The 20580-nt window shown below is 44.7% G+C and overlaps 1 protein-coding gene across 3 annotated transcripts in view; it reads left to right on the top strand.

Moving 5' to 3' along the window:
* MARK3 (microtubule affinity regulating kinase 3) overlaps positions 1-20580 on the top strand; it is a 171941-nt gene that overhangs the window by 136429 nt on the left and 14932 nt on the right. For all 3 annotated transcript variants that reach the window (XM_030214150.1, XM_030214148.1, XM_030214149.1), the window contains 2 exons: positions 2579-2682; positions 8116-8373. In XM_030214150.1, coding sequence (XP_030070010.1) covers positions 2579-2682; positions 8116-8373 — 362 coding nt within the window. The remainder of the gene's footprint in view (positions 1-2578; positions 2683-8115; positions 8374-20580) is intronic.

The following is a 20580-nucleotide window of genomic DNA, read 5'->3' as shown; positions in this document are numbered from 1 at the left end:
CCTCATCTAGGGTAACAGCAAACCAGTTGAGGGCCATCACAGCATTGATAGCATGTTATGCTGCATGTCATAGGACATCTGCAAGGCAATGACATGTTCTCCTTTCTTCCATTCATACTTTAACAAAGCTTTTTTGTCTAGACATGACATCTTTCAATGGATACAGCTTTTGGGAGGACAATCCTGCACACCATGCACAGTTAATACTTCAACTGTCCTCTATCTCCAGAGTTATAAATCCAAGTTATAAAACAATTAGTGGGTGAACAGAAGTTGGTTAACAAGAAAGTTTATTTATTTATTTATTTATTTATTTATTTATTTTAGAGCACTTATACCCACTGGAGCCGACTATGTGGGTGCTTGAGCACCCCCAATATTGAGAAGATTCCTTGTATGTGTCCAGGGAGGGGTTATTTCCATTGGGCTTAGCACCCCCAATAATTTTAAAAAGTTGGCTCCTATGTTTATACCCCACCTTTTCCCACAGAATGCTGGCTCAAGGTGGCTTACAAGAGACTAGAAAGGCTAACGCCAAACCAGAAAAAATACACATGTAATAGTTAAACAGAGAAATAGAGGGGAGAAAAAGAAAAAAAGAGGAGAGAGAAAGAAGTCCAAAATGGTCTGTCCATTTGATGTTGTGAAGGCGGCGACACGCTGTGACAGAGTATGGTAGCGATGCAGCTCTCTTCAACCGCCAAAAACAGCTGACTGTAAAGTGGACATCGCCGAACAGGAGTGGCAAAGCAGGCAAAAGCTGATGGCTGAAAACGGGGAGACAGAAGGAAGCGAGATTCCCACGATGAACAAAAGTCTTCAAGACGTCTCCCTAACGTAAAGCAGCTGGCGACACTCAGCAGAAGGCAACTGACGACGCAGGCCAGCATGGATCGGTGGCTGGGCAGAGCGGCAAACAGCGCAGGCAGAGCGCTCCAGAAGATGGCCCGCAGTGCAGAAGAAAGGCTGGAGGAGAACTGGAACAAATTGACAGGGACGAACTGATCACCTGCCAAGTAAGCATCCCACATTGTGATGAACCACAGCAGCAAGATGAGTAAGAACTGGACTGCGTTCTCCCGCTCCTAGAGCTGTGCTGGCGATGCAAACGGGTTCTCTGCCGGTCCTCTGACACTCTGAAAAGCCGTTCCTAATGGTAAGTTGGACTGAGACAGTCGAGGACAAGTGTGGAAAGCGCTCCGCGGTACCTAAAGATGCCGTGACCGCCAAAAGCGGGACAATCTACAGCCATACAATGGGATAGCTCGGCGATGGTAACCAGAGCTAACGGTTGTTAAGTCTGTTGAGCTGCAGCCATTTTGGAGCATTTCTTAAAGAGGCTGGCACAAGAACTGTTTGGAGTTTGTTCTTCTTTTACTACTGATACCTTATGAATTGCAATTCTAAGCTTGGAAGTCTCCACATGTATGGCTTTTGTGATCCTGCTTGTCCATGGAGAAAGCTGAGTTGCACACCTGTGACACAGGTGTTCTGGGGACAACAGGATCATACAACACACTATCCCATCCACCTTGCCCAAAGTTGAAACACATTTTTGAATGTGGTTTCTGAGCTTTAGGACAAGAGACTGGCTCAGCTCTGTCAGATGTTGTCACCCACATATTTGGCTGTTAAATCCTGTTGTCCATCTGGAACCTGCCCTATTGGTGAGGCTATAGCACTGCTTACTGAAGTGCAAGTAGTCGTGGTTCTGACCTTCTCTTCATGAGTGTCTACCAAATGTGGGCATGCCCTAGGTGTCAGTCCGCTACTGTGACAGTGCTGGCAAAAGAACAGTACTAAAGATGTGCCTGGCACATTTGCAATCACACCTAGACCTACCATGTTCTTTAAGTCTTTGTCTTGAAACCCTTTCTCTCGTTTGTAAGTATTATGAACAGTCCTTATTTCTAGTTCTCTCCTTTAGTATACAGAAATACGTAAAGCCCCATTTTATATAGAACATCTTAAGTTGGAAATGAGACATTTTAAGTTGGGACTTTCACCATTTGCAGCCAGTTTTACAAAAGGCCTGCTGAGCACAGAATCTTTTGTGAAATAGTTATGGGGCTGTGGGGAAATTTTTCTTGAACTTGGAGCAGGAGCATCATTTTATAGGTGTTGATTTTCACTACTTGTATATATGAGAGTCATATTCCAGAAAATTACATGTATAACAGCCAATTAAGGAGCAAAGCTCCTAAAAGCAGATTTTTACATTTTGAGTCATTTTAAAATAGAGGTCTAAGTACACTTGCCCCCTCAATCACTCTCCTAAAATTCTGTCTGAAACAAGCATTTTGCTGTCTCTGAAGCGTGCATTGGAGGAGGTACAAAAGCCAGCAGAGAAATTATTTAAAAGTACAATTGTGTTCCCGTGCAAGACTGAGAATGCAATCCTTTTGTCCTGTGTCTCATGGCAATTATATGCATAAACAGCAGCACTGTAAAATTTACATGTATGCTATTTACGTGTGTAAACGTCATGCAGGGCTTTATAAAAATTACCATAGTATGACAGTCATCTAAAGTGTGTGTATTAACAATACATTGTAAGAATGCTGTTTTCTTTTCATAGAATAATTCTACATCAGGGGGTATGACACGTCGAAATACATATGTGTGCAGTGAGAGGACAGCCACAGACAGGCATTCGGTAATTCAGAATGGGAAAGAAAACAGGTAATGACGTTGTCATTGTTATACATAATGTTTTCTTTTTCTTCAGTATTTTGGTTACAATGAGTACATCTAAGCACTAGCAAAAAAGCAAGACAATGTGTTGGACCTAATTTAATAAAGTTCTATTTAAGTAATCTTTAATAAAATGTGGACCTTGGTTTTAAATTTGTCTCTTGTCTGTATCACAAACAAGCATGCCAAGTAGCCCTCATGCATGCATTTTTTTCTGTTTTCAGTGTGGTTCTCCCCATGTAATAAAGCTGCTAGTTATATTTTGCGGGGGGCCGGGGAGGGTGTATGTTTTCTCATGCTGCTCTGAGCTTTCAGCTCATTTGAAACGGGTTGGAATTAGATGTCAACAGCCTTCATTTCACAATTGTCAAATGGATTTATTTCTTGTATTTTATATCCTAATCCAGCCCACTCATTTCATGGACAGTTCTCAGGCAGAATCCTACAATCATGGAGCCGAATCTGACTATTAGGTGTTGCCATTAGAAAATAACTAATGCCTCCCCTACTTTCCCTGTCCCTCCCCCAACACATACATTTATAAGAAAATAATAAAGAATGCTGTAGGATTAGAATATGTATCTATGTGCTTTTGTAAAATAATCACCCAGTATGCTTGCGTATGCACAAATTTACACCTGGCTAAGACAGTTGTGTATATTGCGGATAGCTCCCTGGGAACACCTGTTGAAGCACATGTATAAATAAGTACATGCATCATTGTGAGCATGCCTACTTGAACATGAGTCTATAGCCACACAAAAGCCCCTTTTTAATGTTTTAGGAGGATTTCACACACAAAAAGAAGCCTTTCTAAAATGACTACCTTAGTTCGTCAAGAACAGAAGACATTTGCTGGATTACAATTTGCATTCAAGCAGAGAGATTGACTCCTTTTTATTCTGTTTGATTTCAGAGGATATGATATCAAACTTTTTTCCACTGTAGCCCCAAGTTTGTGGGATTTACATTACAAATATTCTTGTATTCTATGCAGATGACATTTGAGAAAGAAACCAGACAATCACTGGGAATAACAAATCAATATAACCCACAAAATACATACTCTACAAAACATGTTACTTATGCAAATATTTCCTAAACAAATAGGCTTTCAACGACAACTTAAAGATTGAATAATTCCGTATCCTTCTGATTTGTGTAGGAATAGAATTCCAAACGCTAGGTGCTTGAAACCAAAAGCTAGAATTAAAGAAGGATTTGTATTTGACCCCCTTTGGAATAGGAAAATGCAATGTCATAGTGTCTTCTATAGCTTTTCATAAACCTATGAAAGCATGGCTTTTTCAGCAGGTTTTAATAAAGGGAGGAAAAGCAAAACAGCCTAGAGATTTGTATTGAAATATAAGCTGGGAGTGGGAAAATTGGAGAAGGGGCAGAGAGAAGAAAGATAGAAGAGAAATGTTAGGTGTGGAAAGAGGCATAGAGCATTTGAAATATTAGATTTTATACTTAACATAACCTATTACCTTGGGGGAAAGAGAAGGAGAGATTGCTTTGTTGGGTGGGCAGTGGGGGAGAGGGGAGGGGGTGTTCTGGGTTCAGATTGGGGGGAGGGGCAGCAAATTCTGAGATTCCACAGATGTTTTGTTGGTATCTGCAACTATCAATTATAATCATCGTTTCATATTCATTGCTGCAAGCTTTTGGGTAGTAGTATCCTAAATATAAATCTGTAGAATAAAAATGGGGGAGATCAGGACTGTCTGAGAGGTATATGCATGTGATCATCACCCCAGCCCAACGGGAAGAGAGAGGGGTATCGAGGCATGCTGTTGCATTCTTACAGATCCACCCCTCCTTCCATACCACACAGAAGATAGCCAAGACCTAACTCAGCAGTTCCCAGCAGGCCCCTTCAAAATGAGGCAAAACCTGGAGTTGTAGGAAGGCAGTGCATTCCATTTCTGGTTGATTCATTCTAGTTGTAACCCCTGTGAAGGGGAGGAGGAGCCAACAGGGTGCCATTGGCCCATATGGTTGAATGGGGCTGGGGAGGTGAAGGAGGCTGCTTACATTAAATAAAATAGCCAACATTATAAAGTTGCTGCCTACCAGGCTGTAAGGCAGACTGATGGACGGTTATGAGACAGAGGGAGGGTTGAGGGAGAGGATGTTGGGACAGTGTAGAAAATGGAGGTTGATGAGAAGGAAACTGCTGGGGATAGGGTGGTGAGGTTGAGAGTATGAGATGGGGACAGGATAGGGGGTTGGGGGTAATTTTCAAAAGGTCATCTGAAGTGTGTGCACAAAGTGAATTCTATAATTGCAATTGTGTTTGTAATTACTGCTATGGAAAGTTAGCGTAAGTGCGCAGTTATGCTTCTAACTTTAGGCCAAGCACTTGCTCTAGCTCAGTGGCCGGTGTAAGTGCTAGCACCTAATTGCTGTCAGATGCCTAATTGGTGGTGGTCTCTTATCTTAGCACGTAAGTGCTAGACATACCCCTCCTACATCCACACCCCCCTAACTACTACTACTACTATTTAGCATTTCTATAGCACTACAAGGCGTACACAGTGCTGCACAAACATAGAAGAAAGACAGTCCCTGCTCAAAGAGCTTACAATCTAACAATCTAACAGTTGCACATTGAAGGAATTACCCTCTAAGGTTATGAAATACTGGCTTAGTGCAGTTATGCGCATATCTGTAAATTGGTGCCAGTTAGTGCTTAATTTAAGTTACATGCGTAACAGAGTTCTATAACTTGCATGTGCAGTTTTGCATGCTAAGTGTGAAAATGGGCAGGCAAGATTATAGAATTAAGGGGAAAGGGGGCAATTAAATGGTGCCAAAAATTAAGCCCCAATTAAAAAAACAAACAAAAAAGTGATCAATGTTCTCTAAAGGGCGTTCCAAGATGAGCGCTCTTTGTAGAATAGCGTTGAGCACCAGTTCCACGCTGAACTTTGGACCCGAGGTCTTCCACCAGCTGAAGCTTGGTATAAATCCTTACATGCAACTTGACTGTGGATCCCTACTATTCTGTAACACTGCACCAGGGGCATAGCCACGGGTGAGGCCCAGCCACTTTTGCTCCAGGCCCACCCAGCCTCTTCTGCCTGCTCTCCCCGTCCGCGTGGTCTGCTCACTTTTACTGCCCTGAAGCACCGTTCTCCCTCCAGCACCGGCGATTCCCATAGCCAGCCTTCTGCCAGCGCGCGTCGTCGGGGCCTCTAAGGCGCGTCCCGCCTACTCTGCATCTTCCTGCGTCCCACCTTTGCGGAAAACAGGAAGTTGCAGAGTAGGCCGGACACGCCTGAGAAGAGGCGTGGGTAGCAGATGGAGAGGAAATGTGGTGGCGGTGGGGGGGGTGGTAGCGGGTGGAGAGGAAATGCGAGGCCTGTGCCCACCCAGTCCACCTCCAGGCCCATCTAAAAATTAAACTCTGGCTACGCTACTGTACTGCACACATCTTTTATGAATGCCCCTGACCCACCCATACTCCTCCCATGGTCACGCCCTCGAGTTGTGCACAATCCAATTTAGGCGCCCATTGTTAGAACCCAGATCGTGCCCAAATCATAATTAGGGCTAGTTAAGTGCTTGTTAACTCCAATAATTAAATCATTGGAGCCCATTAACTATTTTGGGCATCCAAATTTAGGAGCCCTTTATAGAATCTGGAGGAACTGTATATCTTTGTGTGAGTGGTGGGGGGATGGATCTGAGAGAAAGTAATGGGTTAGTATATGGGCCATGTATGTGTGGTGCAGGGGGTGGTGGCAAAATGTTTTGGACAAAAGTGAGAGTTGAATTAATACTGGTTCCTCTGAATTTAACTTGGTGTCTTTTACCAAACATCTCCTTTTAGGACAGTTGTTAGATTTTTCTGATGTTTGGCTTCCTAGAGTCCTAAGAAGTCTGGTTTTATTTTATATCTGAGGCATTAGTTGGGCAGATTGCAGCTAAGGGGGTTTGTGTCCTTGTCCTTGTAACTGAAGCTGTACATCGCCCGGAATGCTCAATAAAATACTAATGAGCTTGTTTGCATGGGGTTCTCAGTGGCTGCTAACGGCACACGTTAGAGCCACGGAAATCTCCTTTGTGCATAACGTTTGCTTTAGACTTGCTAGAACCAGTCTAAAGCAAACGTTCACAGCATGGTAGGCTTTGTGCATTGGGCCCTCAGGGTGTACATTTTCCAGGTCCCTAGCTAAAGACTGATACTCTAATGGCTAAAACTAGGCAAGGAAATGAGCAGCTGAAAATAGGTCAAATCTCTGTTACCCAGTATAGGCTAGTTGTGATGGAACAGGAAGTCAAAAGAACAGTTGGCAACTTTAGGTCCTGTTAATAAAATGAAAATCGACAGCTTCATCAGTACTTGGCTTTAATCTTCTAAGCAGGATTATATTATATTGCCTTACCCCACTTTATTTTGATGTCAGACTTGTTCTTTCCAATTTTTATTTCATTATACAGGTAAATTTGTCAGTTGTTGAGATTTAAGATACCAGCTGAAGTCTGTGCCAGTTATTTTAGTATATATGGGCATGCCCGATGAACAATGAGAAATATTCTAATCTTTGTAATCTCAAATTGATTTTCAAGGTAGACTTCCCTCTTTCTCATCTCTGCAAATTAACTTTGGGCTTTGTTGGGATTGGTAGCTAATTGTATGTTGAGGCATTTTGGAGGCACTGGAAGGACAAAGTGGGCAAGAACAACATTTTAATAATAGGTTGATGAGGGACACTGAATCTGAAAAGAACACAACTTATACTGAAACATCATTCTACAGAGATTCCTTCAATATAATCATAATTAGAAAATAAAACAGCATCAAGATTTACCATCAAAAGACAGCTATCATCTTGAAGAAGGTCTTTACAATAGAAGGGGAAGGATCACTTTCTGAGACTGTATGTGGAACATTCACATCCAGCTGCCTAGTCCAGAGGTTGCCAAACCTGGTCCTGGAGGCACCCCAGCCAGTCAGGTTTTCAGGATATTCACAGTGAATATTCAGACAGTTTTGCATGCAAATCTGTCATGGATATTCATTGTGGCTATCCTGACTGGCTGGGGTGCCTCCAGGACCAGGTTTGGGAACCACTGGCCTAGTCAGGAACTACTACAAACCAAACAGATATTTACTTTTAACGTTGGAAAGTTATATGGTACCAACACAAACTCTTAAACCATATTCAGATATTAGACTTTCTATTAATTATGCTCTTTAGGTGCAGGTCCTTATGCTGTATCTCTCCTACTGTTAACTTAAAACAAATAGCCTCTGAGTCTGCATTGTCTGTATCAATATGGTGTTAATAAATGGAGAATGTATTCAAGTTTTGCATGGTTGCAAAAATAGTTTGCTATTTTCTGCTAAATTTGGGAATTATTTACCTGTAGCTTTGATGCAATTTGGGTTTTTCTTTTTCCTTATCACAGTACTATTCCTGAACAAAGAACTTCTGTTGCTTCAACCCATAGTATTAGCAGTGCAACAACACCAGATAGAATTCGCTTCTCTAGAGGATCCACCAATCGCAACACTTTCCATGGGCAGTTTAGAGAGAGGCGCACTGCTACTTATAATGGACCACCTGCATCCCCCAGTTTATCCCATGAAGCCACCCCACTTTCTCATACACGAACTAGAGGCTCCACTAATCTGTTTAGTAAATTGACTTCAAAGTTAACAAGAAGGTTAGTTTCATCTTTTTACCATTTTAACTCCATTGCATGTTTCACATCAATATAGTTTGTTTGGCACTCACTGTATTTCAGGTTATAATTTAAAGTAATTTGAGAGTTTTTGTTTTTTTTAAAGCCAACTAATTGTGATTTGAAAAGATCTCATAACTGAATATTTTGAATATTTGAACTTGTCTTTTCAAAAATCTGTTTCCATTTATGAGTATATATCTATATTTATCTATCTATATATATATCTGGATAGATATAAAATTTAAATTGTGGAATTGTACTTAGTTATGAAACTCTTTAATCTCTCAAATTATGAATTCACACTGGTTTGTCAAATGGTATTTACAACATATTTTTTAAAGTTTGGATGCATTCCATTTGGTGATCTAAAAGAATATATTTAACTTTGGAACAGAAACCTTTGCAGGCTTTAGAGGTGTGAAAAAATGTATTAATTATAGTAGTTATGCATACTTGTAAGTGTGACTTCAAAACACTCCAAAAATACCAAATATTCAGCATCCTATGGTATGAAACGCATTTTCAAAGACTACAAAATGGAATCGGCATGGAATATTAAACAATGACATTCCATATCATCAAGCTGATCAATCCATAGACTGGTGGGTTGTGTCCATCTACCAGCAGGTGGAGATAGAGAGCAAACTTTTGCCTCCCTATATGTGGTCATGTGCTGCCGGAAACTCCCCAGTATGTTCTCTATCTCAGCAGGTGGTGGTCACACACAGCAGCAGCTCTGGCTAGGCCTCCAAGCCTAATTCTTAGGTTTTGTTGAGTGCCTGGGGTTGAGGGCTCTTTTGAGCAAGTGCAAACCTGGTGGTGCCAGGTCCCTCCTTTTCTCCCCCCTCCCGCTGGCTCCGTTAAAAAAAAAAAAAAAATTTTTGAACGTCCTTAAAGGCGTTTATTTCGACGTTTATTTAAACGTTTATTGCAGCTACTCACTGGGACACCAGGTCGTTACAGCTCGGAGCGGCAAGCAGGTAATTTTTACCTTTTTATAGCGGGCAGGGGGTTCCCCGATTCTTCTCCTCGTGGCATATGGCGTCGGAGGGCGAGGGCGCAAAGAGTCGCTCCCCGGATCGCTTGAGCGCTTCTAGAGGGGACGCGGGGGTCTTAAAGCCTGATTCGCCCTTGTTGGGTGACAGTTTCGTGACCGATGAATGTCCCGGTCCTTCCTCCGGCGTGGCGGTTTTTCCCGCCATAAACGCCAATCCCCCGCTCCTCGCCTCCGCCATCTTGGCCGGCCACGCGGCTCGGACGGCTTCTTCTTGGGCCGCCCTTGAGGTTGGAGACAATGCCATGAACGCCCTTAATTTGGGCGACGGCACAAAAGCGGCTAAAGTTAAGCGCCGTTCTTCCCGCGCGGCTCCTTCGCGGAGTGTTGCGCCGGACGCCATTTTGGATGCGCAGCATGTCTCTCCCCCGCTCTTGCGAGCGCCGGTTGAGGGTGCGTCTAGGGCTGTAGCCCAGGCTGCGGAAGTGCACAGTCTGGGGGTTTCTCCCCCGAGTTTGTTTTGCTGCTGCATCAGGCCTTCCTTATGCAAAACGCTGCCCCTGCTCCCTCGTCTGGTAAAGAGGTTGAGGTTCCCAGAGGTAAACGCCCTCGGGTTGATTCCCAGGCCTTGGAGGACTATGTCTCCTCCGATGTAGATGAGGGCAGCGTATCTGAGTTCTCCCAACGGTCCTTTGCGGATTCCTTGGAGGAGACGGATCCCCGCTCGGATGGAGCGGATGACCCCTCTGCAGCGCGGCTTTTTAGCTCAGAGGATTTGCCCAACCTGTTGATACAGGCCATGGACACTTTGAAGATTTCCTCTCCGGAGGACGTCTCTCCCTCAGCCCCTGTTGGCTCTGCCATTATGCTGGGGATGAAGCGCCCGCCTAGAACCTTCCACGTGCATGATGCCATGCACACCTTAATTTCGGCTCAATGGGATGTCCCGGAAGCGAGCCTTAAAGTGGCTAGGGCTATGTCCCGCCTCTATCCTTTGCCTGAAAGTGAACGTGAGGCCTATCTGTGGCCTACCGTGGATTATTTAATCACTGCGGTGACTAAGAAAACGGCGTTGCCGGTGGAAGGTGGCACGGCCCTAAAGGACGCCCAAGACAGAAGATTGGAGGCGGCCTTAAGGTCGTCCTTTGAGGCGGCTGCTTTAAGTTTGCAGGCCTCAGTTTGCGGCTCCTATGTGGCCAGGGCGTGCCTGACTATGGTGCAGCGGGCTTCCCCCTCGGATCATTCCTTGAGGGCTGATTGGCCGGCCCTGGAATCGGGCTTAGCCTATTTGGCAGACTTGCTGTATGATGTCTTGAGGGCATCAGCTAAAGGCATGGCTCAGACAATCTCTGCGCGGCGGTGGCTTTGGCTGAAACATTGGTCTGCTGACCACGCCTCTAAATCCCGCCTGGCTAGATTGCCTTTTAAAGGCAAGCTGCTCTTTGGGGTCGAGCTGGACAAAATCGTGACCGATCTCGGCACGTCTAAGGGCAAGAAGTTACCAGAGGTCAGGGCTCGGGCTAGTACTCGTCCCGGTACCTCCAGAGGACGGTTTCAGGAAGCCCGTCGGTACAGCCCGGGCAGGTCGGGTTCCTCTGCCCCCTCTTCCTTTAAGAGGAATTTCTCCCCCAAGCAGCATTCCTTTCGCAGAGACCGCCGTCCCGGAGGTGCTCCCTCCGGTCTTCCCCCAGGGTCTCATACCCAATGACGGGGCCTTGGTTCACGCCCCAGTGCAGATTGGAGGACGGCTGTCCTCGTTTCTGGGCGAGTGGACCACAATAACTTCAGACGCTTGGGTGCTGGAAGTCATCAGAGATGGCTACAAGCTAGAGTTCTGCCGACCCTTAAGAGACGGGTTTGTACTCTCTCCCTGCAAGTCTCCGGTCAAAGCTGTGGCAGTGCAGCAGACTTTGGACAATCTGATCCGCCTGGGTGCGGTCGTTCCGGTGCCAGAAAGTCAGCTTGGCAAGGGACGTTACTCCATTTACTTTGTGGTACCAAAGAAAGGAGGTTCTGTCTGGCCTATCCTCGACCTCAAAGGGGTCAATCGGGCCTTGAAAGTGCGGCACTTTCGCATGGAGACTCTCCGCTCTGTTATAGCGGCAGTGAAGGCAGGGGAGTTCCTGGCATCCTTGGACACCAAGGAAGCGTACTTGCATATTCCCATCTGGCCTCCTCATCAACGCTTTCTGCGTTTTGCAGTCCTGGGCCGACACTTCCAGTTCAGAGCCCTCCCGTTCGAGTTGGCTACTGCTCCGCGGACCTTTTCCAAAGTAATGGTGGTCATCGCGGCCTTCCTGCGAAAGGAAGGAGTACAAGTCCATCCTTATCTGGACGACTGGTTGATCCGAGCCCCCTCTTATGCAGAGTGCGGCAAAGCTGTGGACCGGGTAGTTGCTCTTTTGAGCTCCCTGAGATGGATCATCAACTGGGAGAAAAGCCAGCTGCGCCTGACTCAGTCCCTGGAGTATCTGGGAGTTCGATTCGACACCCAAGTGGGCAGAGTGTTCCTGCCAGACAATCGGATTGTCAAGCTTCAGGCTCAGGTGGACCAGTTCCTAGTAGCCTCTCGTCTTCGGGCTTGGGACTATGTGCAGCTGTTGGGCTCTATGACGGCCACGATGGAAGTAGTGCCCTGGGCCAGGGCTCATATGAGACCACTACAACAATCTCTGCTGCAGCGCTGGACTCCGATGTCGGAGGATTATGCTGTGCGCCTTCCCTTGGACCCAGCAGTGCGCAAGGCGCTGAGCTGGTGGATGCAGACAGACAAGTTGTCTGCGGGAATGCCTCTGGTGACCCCGGAGTGGATTGTCGTCCCGACGGACGCCTCTTTGTCGGGCTGGGGAGCCCACTGCTTGGGAAGGACAGCGCAGGGGCTCTGGTCTCCTGCAGAGGCAAAGTGGTCTATCAACCTCCTGGAACTCAGAGCCATTCGGTTGGCGCTTTTGGAGTTCATCCTGGTACTGGTGTTGAAGCCGGTACGGGTCCTGTCGGACAATGCCACGGCTGTGGCCTATGTCAACCGTCAGGGAGGTACCAAGAGCGCCCCTCTAGCCAAGGAGGCTATGAAGCTATGCCAGTGGGCGGAAGCGAACCTGGAGCAGCTGTCAGCGTCCCACATTGCCGGAGTCATGAATGTCAAGGCGGACTTTCTCAGTCGCCATACCTTGGAGCCCGGAGAGTGGCAGCTATCTGCTCAGGCGTTCTTGGACATCACGAAGCGCTGGGGCCAGCCGAGCCTAGATCTGATGGCGTCATCGGCCAATTGCCAAGTGCCGCGCTTTTTCAGCAGAGGACGGGACCCTCGATCCCTGGGAGTAGATGCTCTTCTCCAACAGTGGCCGACTCAAGAGCTTCTCTATGTGTTCCCGCCCTGGCCCATGTTGGGCAGAGTGCTAGACCGGGTGGCAAAGCATCCCGGCAGGGTAATCCTGGTGGGTCCAGATTGGCCCAGACGTCCCTGGTATGCGGACTTGATCAGGCTCTCAGTCGACGATCCTCTGCGGCTGCCAGTGGAGCAGGGCCTGTTACATCAGGGTCCCGTGGTGATGGAGGATCCCTCCCCCTTTGGTCTTACGGCCTGGCTATTGAGCGGCAGCGTCTGAGAAAGAAGGGCTTCTCAGACAAGGTCATCGCCACTATGCTGAGAGCGAGGAAGCGCTCTACTTCTACTGCTTACGCCAGGGTCTGGCGTATATTTGCAGCGTGGTGTGAAGCAGGCTCACTTTCTCCCTTCACTGCTCCAATTTCTTCAGTGTTGGCGTTCCTGCAAGAAGGTCTGGAGAAAGGCCTGTCGCTCAGTTCCCTTAAAGTCCAGGTAGCGGCTCTGGCTTGCTTCAGGGGCCGCCTGAAGGGTGCTTCCCTGGCTTCGCAGCCAGATGTGGTGCGCTTTCTCAAGGGAGTTAATCACCTGCGCCCTCCTCTGCACTCAGTGGTGCCTGCGTGGAATTTCAACCTGGTGCTAAGAGCATTGCAGAAGCCGCCTTTTGAACCCTTGTCGAGGGCATCTCTGAAAGACCTGACGTTGAAAGCAGTCTTTTTGGTGGCTATCACTTCAGCCAGAAGAGTTTCCGAGCTCCAGGCACTCTCATGTCGAGAGCCCTTTCTGCAGTTCACTGAGGCAGGAGTGACTATTCGCACAGTGCCTTCCTTCCTGCCCAAGATTGTTTCTCGCTTCCATGTGAATCAGCAGCTCTGTCTCCCTTCCTTTCGTAGGGAGGACTACCCAGAGGAGTACTCTGCTCTTAAATATCTGGATGTGAGACGAGTCATCATCAGATACTTGGAAGTGACCAATGATTTCCGGAAATCGGATCATCTGTTTGTCCTGTTTGCAGGTCCTCGTAAGGGTCTGCAGGCTGCTAAGCCTACAGTGGCAAGATGGGTCAAGGAAGCCATTGCAGCGGCTTATGTGGCCGCGGGGAAGGTGCCGCCTATCCAGCTGAAGGCTCACTCCACTAGAGCTCAGGCGGCCTCGATGGCAGAGGCCGGGTCCGTCTCCTTGGAAGAGATATGCAAGGCGGCAACTTGGGCTTCGGCTCATACATTCTCCAAGCATTACCGCTTGACTGTGGCTGCACGGGCGGAGGCCCGGTTTGGAGCTTCAGTGTTGAGGTCAGGGATTTCAATGTCCCGCCCTGGGTGAGTACTGCTTCGGTACATCCCACCAGTCTATGGATTGATCAGCTTGATGATATGGAAGGTAAAATTATGTATCATACCTGATAATTTTCTTTCCATTAATCATAGCTGATCAATCCATAGCCCCTCCCAGATATCTGTACTGTTTTTCTTCTGGTTGCATTTCAGGTTCAAGTTTAGTGTTCAGTTACTTCAGGAAGACTTCGTGTTCAAGTTTTTTCACTTGGATTCTTCAAGAGTTGAGACGAGTTTGTGTTACAGTGAGCTGCTGCATTCCTCTCCCCTCCGTTTTACGGGGCTGGATTGAGATTTAAATTCTGCCGGCACTCCCTCCCGCTTCGTGCGGCTGTAGGGCAGCTTTATACCCCTCCCGCTTCGGCGGTGTTAGGGTCAGTCAGCTCCTCCCGCGGTTGCAGGATAAGCCAGATCCCCCCGCATCGGCGGGTGTGGTGTCCCTCCCCCGCTCCGCGGGGATGAGCTGGACGGATTCCCCTCCCCCACTTGTGTGGGGATGAGCTGGGTTAATTCCCCTCCCCCGTTTCGGCGGTGGTGAGCTGGGCAGAGTGTCCCTTCGTGGGTGTAATTCTCTAAGTGCTGAGTCCTGCGGATGGAGCTTTGATATCGACATACTGAGGAGTTTCCGGCAGCACATGACCACATATAGGGAGGCAAAAGTTTGCTCTCTATCTCCACCTGCTGGTAGATGGACACAACCCACCAGTCTATGGATTGATCAGCTATGATTAATGGAAAGAAAATTATCAGGTATGATACATAATTTTACCTTAGAGATCATATGTTTATTCTTGTCGTACAAAACCATAATTAGTATGAGGTAATTCTTGCTGCTGGTTTCTTAATATATGAGTAGATAAGGGAGGAAAAAAGCTATACACCCTCCCAAATTGAAAGCAATGACTAAAGTACAAGGGAGAAATGTGAAACGTGGCAGACCCTATCAAATTGAAATTTTATACAAGCATCCACTAAATTAAGGCATGATGGCATCAGATAATAAAGGAAAGCTATGAGATCTCTTATAGCACTCAGCTAATCCAGATCAAAGCTTATGATTTAGCATCAATCACTTGCCAAGGGGTCCATCCTTTGTTTATCTGAATTTTATTTAATAAATCAATGACTAAAAAGAAAAACTACTTATCTTTGATTGTGCCATACACACTTTATGCTAGCAATCTGACAAAAAGACCATCCGATGCCCACACTGGAGAAACAATGGCGTTTTGGTCCTAGACCTGTGTCCGGAGTTAACAGAGGTAGTCACGTATGCCTACATTATAATATAGAAAAACAATAATATATCTTATGTACTATGATAAAGGGACTGCCTAATGGCTGTTGCCGCTCTTCACAAACTGTAAACCATTTTGTAGATGTTTGTTTGCTAGGTGCTATATAAAATCAAATTCCTTTCCTTTGCTTCCTTCTGACTCGGAGAAGAGGGTGCTACAAACAGCCATATTGACGCTATAAAGTATCACTTAATATTTCCTTCCATTCTTATAGATTAGTATTTTTAAAGTTCAGTATTTCAAATCCTTTTGTTCAGTGTGATCTTCAACAGAGCAAAAAGATTTTCTTTATTATCCGACTTCCCCTGTTTCTTCTAGGACAGAGGTTTGGTTGGTCAGCAGTTGTGGTGCATACATACTTATTTTCAGCTATATTTTTGTGTTTGGTAGAAATTCTAAGAAGAAGAGGGGTGTTTGAGGGAGAGCAGGAGGAGAGATTTCTTATGATCCAAGACACTTTTTTTTGGCTATATCTTGGTTTTCTATAAAAACTGCATGCACAGCTTCTCATTACATCTTTACTGGCTGAGGATTTAGATTAATGACCTCCTCCTGAATAGAGAACTTCATTGATTTACCAATGCAACCTTGTTGACTTTGAAATAGAAAAGAAACTAATAGCTTATGCAAGGTGTAAACAAAATGTTTTATCCAATCAGTATGTATGAATGCATAAGACTAAAGAAAAACTGTATTCTGTCAAAAGCACATTGCTGGGATCTAAACTATTTCAAGTATCTTCCGGACACACTAGTCATTTCTGTCTATTCGGGCCTCCAGAAGTCTGTCCAACTCCTTCAGCTGAATCAAATCGGCCTCAGTGGCTTTGTACTGCCTTTCTGCTAAAGAAATTGCTTCAAGTACTTGAATAGTCCTTATTTTACAGTTAAATTTTTTGTTTTTCAGTTAATTATTTACTTTACTTTGGCAAGCATGTCATTTTCATTAATGCGTTCAGGTCCCCTAGTTTTGGTGTTTTAACTCTGCAAGGTTTGTTGGCCTCCTTTTTCATATGACTTAGTAGCATGCTGGGCTTTTTATTTATCTAAAACATTTCATATTTTCCCTTTTCTAGAATTAACCTCTGTGATGACTCAAAATGTTATGCCTGTGTCCTGTTATTTTTATTTTATTCCGTACTTGATATACTGCCTTTTAGGATAAAATCAAAGCGGTTTACAATCTCAATAAAATGAACATTTTATAAAGGAAGAAAAGAACTACAAGAGGGAAAAAAAAAAGGAAATCGGAACAATAATTGAGGTGATTAAATTTGCAGATGACACAAACCTATTGAAAATTGCTAGAACACATGCAGACTTTGAAAATTGTAGGAGAACCTTAGGATATTGGAAGACTGGGCAACCAAATGGAAGAGGACATTGAAAGTGGGCAAATGCAAAGTGATGCACATTGGGAAGAATAATCCAAATCATTACCTGATGGTGGGGGATCTATCTTGGGAGTCAGCACCTAAGAAGATCTAGGTGTCATTGTAGACAATACGCTGAAATCTTCCACAGGTGTTGCTTTCATGTAACACTGATTGCAGACTTATTTTTGATTAAGCAGACTAAGGGGCCCTTTTACTAAGCCGCGTAGGTGCCAATTCGCGTCAATTTGGAGTTACCGCTTGGCTACCATGAGGCCCATGAGGTAATTTCATTTTTGACATTCATCTGCTACACGCACCAGAAAATATATTTTATTTTCCGCTAAGTAAGCATTCAAAAAAACAAACAGAATGGCAGGAATTATTAGGAATGGGATAGTAAATAGGACCAAGAATACTGTAATACCTCTGTATCGCTCCATGGTGCGACCTTGCCTTAAGTTTTGTGTTCAGTTCTGGTTGCCGTATCTCAAAAAAGATAAAACAGCATTAGAAAAAGTTCAGCGACCAAAATGAAAAAGGGCATGGAATGCCTTACATATGAGAAAAGGCTAAAGAGGTTATGTCTCTTCAGCTCGGAAAAGATGGCTGAGGGAAAATATGATTGAAGTCTACAAAATCCTGAGTGGTATGGAACAGGTAAAAGTGAATCGATTTTACTCTTTTGAAAAACAGACTAGAATGAAGTTACATGGTAATACTTTTAAAACAAACAGGAGGAAATTCACTCAATGAATAGTTAAGCACTGGAACTTATTGCCAGAGGATGTGGTAACATATCTGGATTTAAAAAAGGTTTGGACAGGTTCCTGGAGGAAAGTCCATAGTCTGCTATGGAGATATGACCACTTCCCTGGGATCGGTAGAATGGAATGTTGCTACTGTTTGGGTTTCTGCCAGGTACTTGTGACCTGGATTGGCCACTATTGGGAACAGCATACTGGGCTAGATGGACCATTGGTCTGACCCTGTATGGCTATTCGTATGTTCTAATATATTACAGACAGCAGTTACAGTGCCACTGCTTGGTCACCTCGACTGAATTACCATTTCCAAGAAAGGTTATCGAGAATAAGTATGCCTTCAAAGAAGTCCAAAATAGGAGATAGGAAAGCTCACTCTGAGTTCAGCAGGGGGAGAGAATTCCAAAGCAAGGGTGTGGTAAAAAAGAAAGCCAAATGTCTGGTAGATTTTAGATGTGAACAATAGACAGAGGATGGATAATTGGTTACTTAGAGGAACTTAGGGTTACCAGCCGGACAGTATGGGACAATGAGAGAGGAGAGGGATGCTGGGACTCAGGAATGTAAGATCTTATTTGTCAAAGTCAGTATCTTATGCTCAATCCTAAAAGGAATCAGAAGCCAGTGGTATTGCTTCAGGAAAGGAATAACATGGTCAAAGCGCTTTGCGTAGGCCAGAAGACGAGTAGAGGTGTCCTGAAAAGATTGGAACTTTTTCCAAAAGGGTGGAAGAAAGACTGGAATAAATGGTGTTGCAATAGTCCAGTTTTCATGATAGAGGGAATAAAAGAAGCTTGGGACAAGATTTATCATCCAGGTATGGATGAAATGAACGTATAGCGCATATTGAAAGATGAACGGATGGTGCATAATGAAAGAAAGCAGGATCTGGCAACAGAGGAAACCTGAGAATTGAATGAAAGTTTTGTATCTAAAGTGACACCTAAATATTTCAGGGACTCCATCAATTGCAGCAGGAAACCATGGAGGATAGGGGAAACAGAAGGATAAGAAGAATGACCTATGATCCAAAGGGCTAGGGAGGTGTTAAGCGCCAGGCAGTTCAAAATAATCCATCAATTGATTGAATCCAAACAGGACTATGGAAAGGAGAGATCTGGTGCATAAGGATTGAGTTGACACTGAAAGAATGTCATCTGCATAGATACAACAGCGGATATTAACCCTTTAGATTGATGGGAACATTGGACAGTAAAAGGTTAAGAGTCCTGAGTGAAGGTGGCCAGTGGACTGAGAAAAATGTTAAAAAGTAAAGGTAAAAAACTTAGCCCTGGAGGACCCTACAGGGAAAAGGGGGGGGGGGGCTAATTCTGAGGATGGGGTAATAACTACATGTGCACTCAGACAGGAAAGAGGTAAATCAACAAAGGACAATACCAGAGATGAGTCAGGAGACAAGAAGAGAATGACCGACAAGATCAAAGGCTGCAGAAAGGTCAAAATATGCCAATAGAACTTCATCCCAGTGGTCAAATGCAGAGTGAATATCATTAAGTAATGAGGCAAGTATTGTTTCTGTAGAGTGGCCTGGACAGAAACCTAATTAGGAGAGGAGCAGGAGGTTAGATGATTAAGCATGCTGAAAACATGTGTGAAAAAAATTACCCGTTCAGTAAGTTTAGCGAGAAAGGGGAAGTTGGAGATAGATCTGCAGCTACATGTAGCAGAAGCATCAAGGGAGGCCTTCTTAAGGACAAGGCAAATTATTGCTGTTTTCCAAGATGTAGACATCGTGCCTAATGAAAGGCTCTTAGTAACCATGTAGAGAGCAAGCGGAAGACAACCATTGATGGAGACTGTGATCCAGGCAGATGAGATAAGGTCAAGGGGAAATACATTTTGGTAAAGGATAAAGTCTGACCACACTGTTCCAAAAGTGGGTAACTGTCCAGAGTCTGCAGAGGGTGGGGAGCTACGGGGAACTGAGCCTGGGGAAGATGGTTGGGAATTATTAATGTTTATCCATTCCTATCCTATCTGAGAGAACATTTAATCATCTCTCTGACCTCATGTGCAACTTTCTTTAAATTAGTCACCTTATTTTCTAACTCCTCTTAATCTCTTACCTTAGCTATATGTTCCATCTTTGCTTATACCCTACGCTGTCTATTAAAATATTCTGTTACATATTGTTGACATTTGTAAGTAGTATACTGTGCTATACTTTGTATTATTTGAATATATTTACTCAAATAGTAGCAACATTCCATCTAGAATCTCATACAGGGAAAGGGAAATGGGACTTGATATACTGCCTTTCTGTGGTTTTTGCAACTACATTCAAAGCGGTTTACATATATTCAGGTACTTATTTTGTACCGGGGCAATGGAGGTTAAGTGACTTGCCCAGTCACAAGGAGCTGCAGTGGGAATTGAACTCAGTTCCCCAGGATCAAAGTCCACTGCACTAACCACTAGGCTACTCCTCCACTCAGCAAAGGGTCTCAAATTTTTGATAGATGCTGTTAAGACCAGGGGAATCAGTGAGAAAAGAATTGAAGCTGTAAGATGGGAAACCAGTGCCTGATTAATCGGGAGTGGAAGACTTCACAGGTCCTAGAATATTTGCTGCTATTTTTAGCTGGTTAAGATGGAAAGCTTTTTCAAATGTCTTTACTTTTCTTCAGAACTGAACAGTGATAGATATTTGTTCCTCCTCTCCCCTTCCTCCTTTCATTCTTTATTGATACACTTAATAGATCTTTTTAGATGAAAAGCTTGGGTGTTTTGCCCAATTTGCTCAATTACTGCAAATGAAAAATACTGTAAAAATTCTAAGTTGAGCCAGTGGATTCATCTTTAATAGTTTTCCCTTGAACACTGCTAATAAATCTTGGATGCCAAATTACAGTTAGACTCTGATATCTTCTTTCATAATTTCCCTGATGTCAGCTAGTTCTTTTCATGTGTTTAGGAGAACCTGATCATTTGCTGACAAACCTGTTCCTTCCTGTCTTTGTCAAAGTTCAGCACCTGCCCCTCCAGTCGGAACCTCACATATCATAACAGTGCTAACATAGCAGTTACTAAAGTGCATGCACGTTTCTAATAGAACCAGTGGGCAAGGCTTGGCAGCCA

This window comes from Microcaecilia unicolor, chromosome 9 (genome assembly GCF_901765095.1).
Source record: "Microcaecilia unicolor chromosome 9, aMicUni1.1, whole genome shotgun sequence".
Lineage (NCBI taxonomy): Eukaryota > Metazoa > Chordata > Amphibia > Gymnophiona > Siphonopidae > Microcaecilia > Microcaecilia unicolor.
Note: the sequence above shows the minus strand (reverse complement) of the source record. Positions and strands in the feature narration are given on the sequence as shown.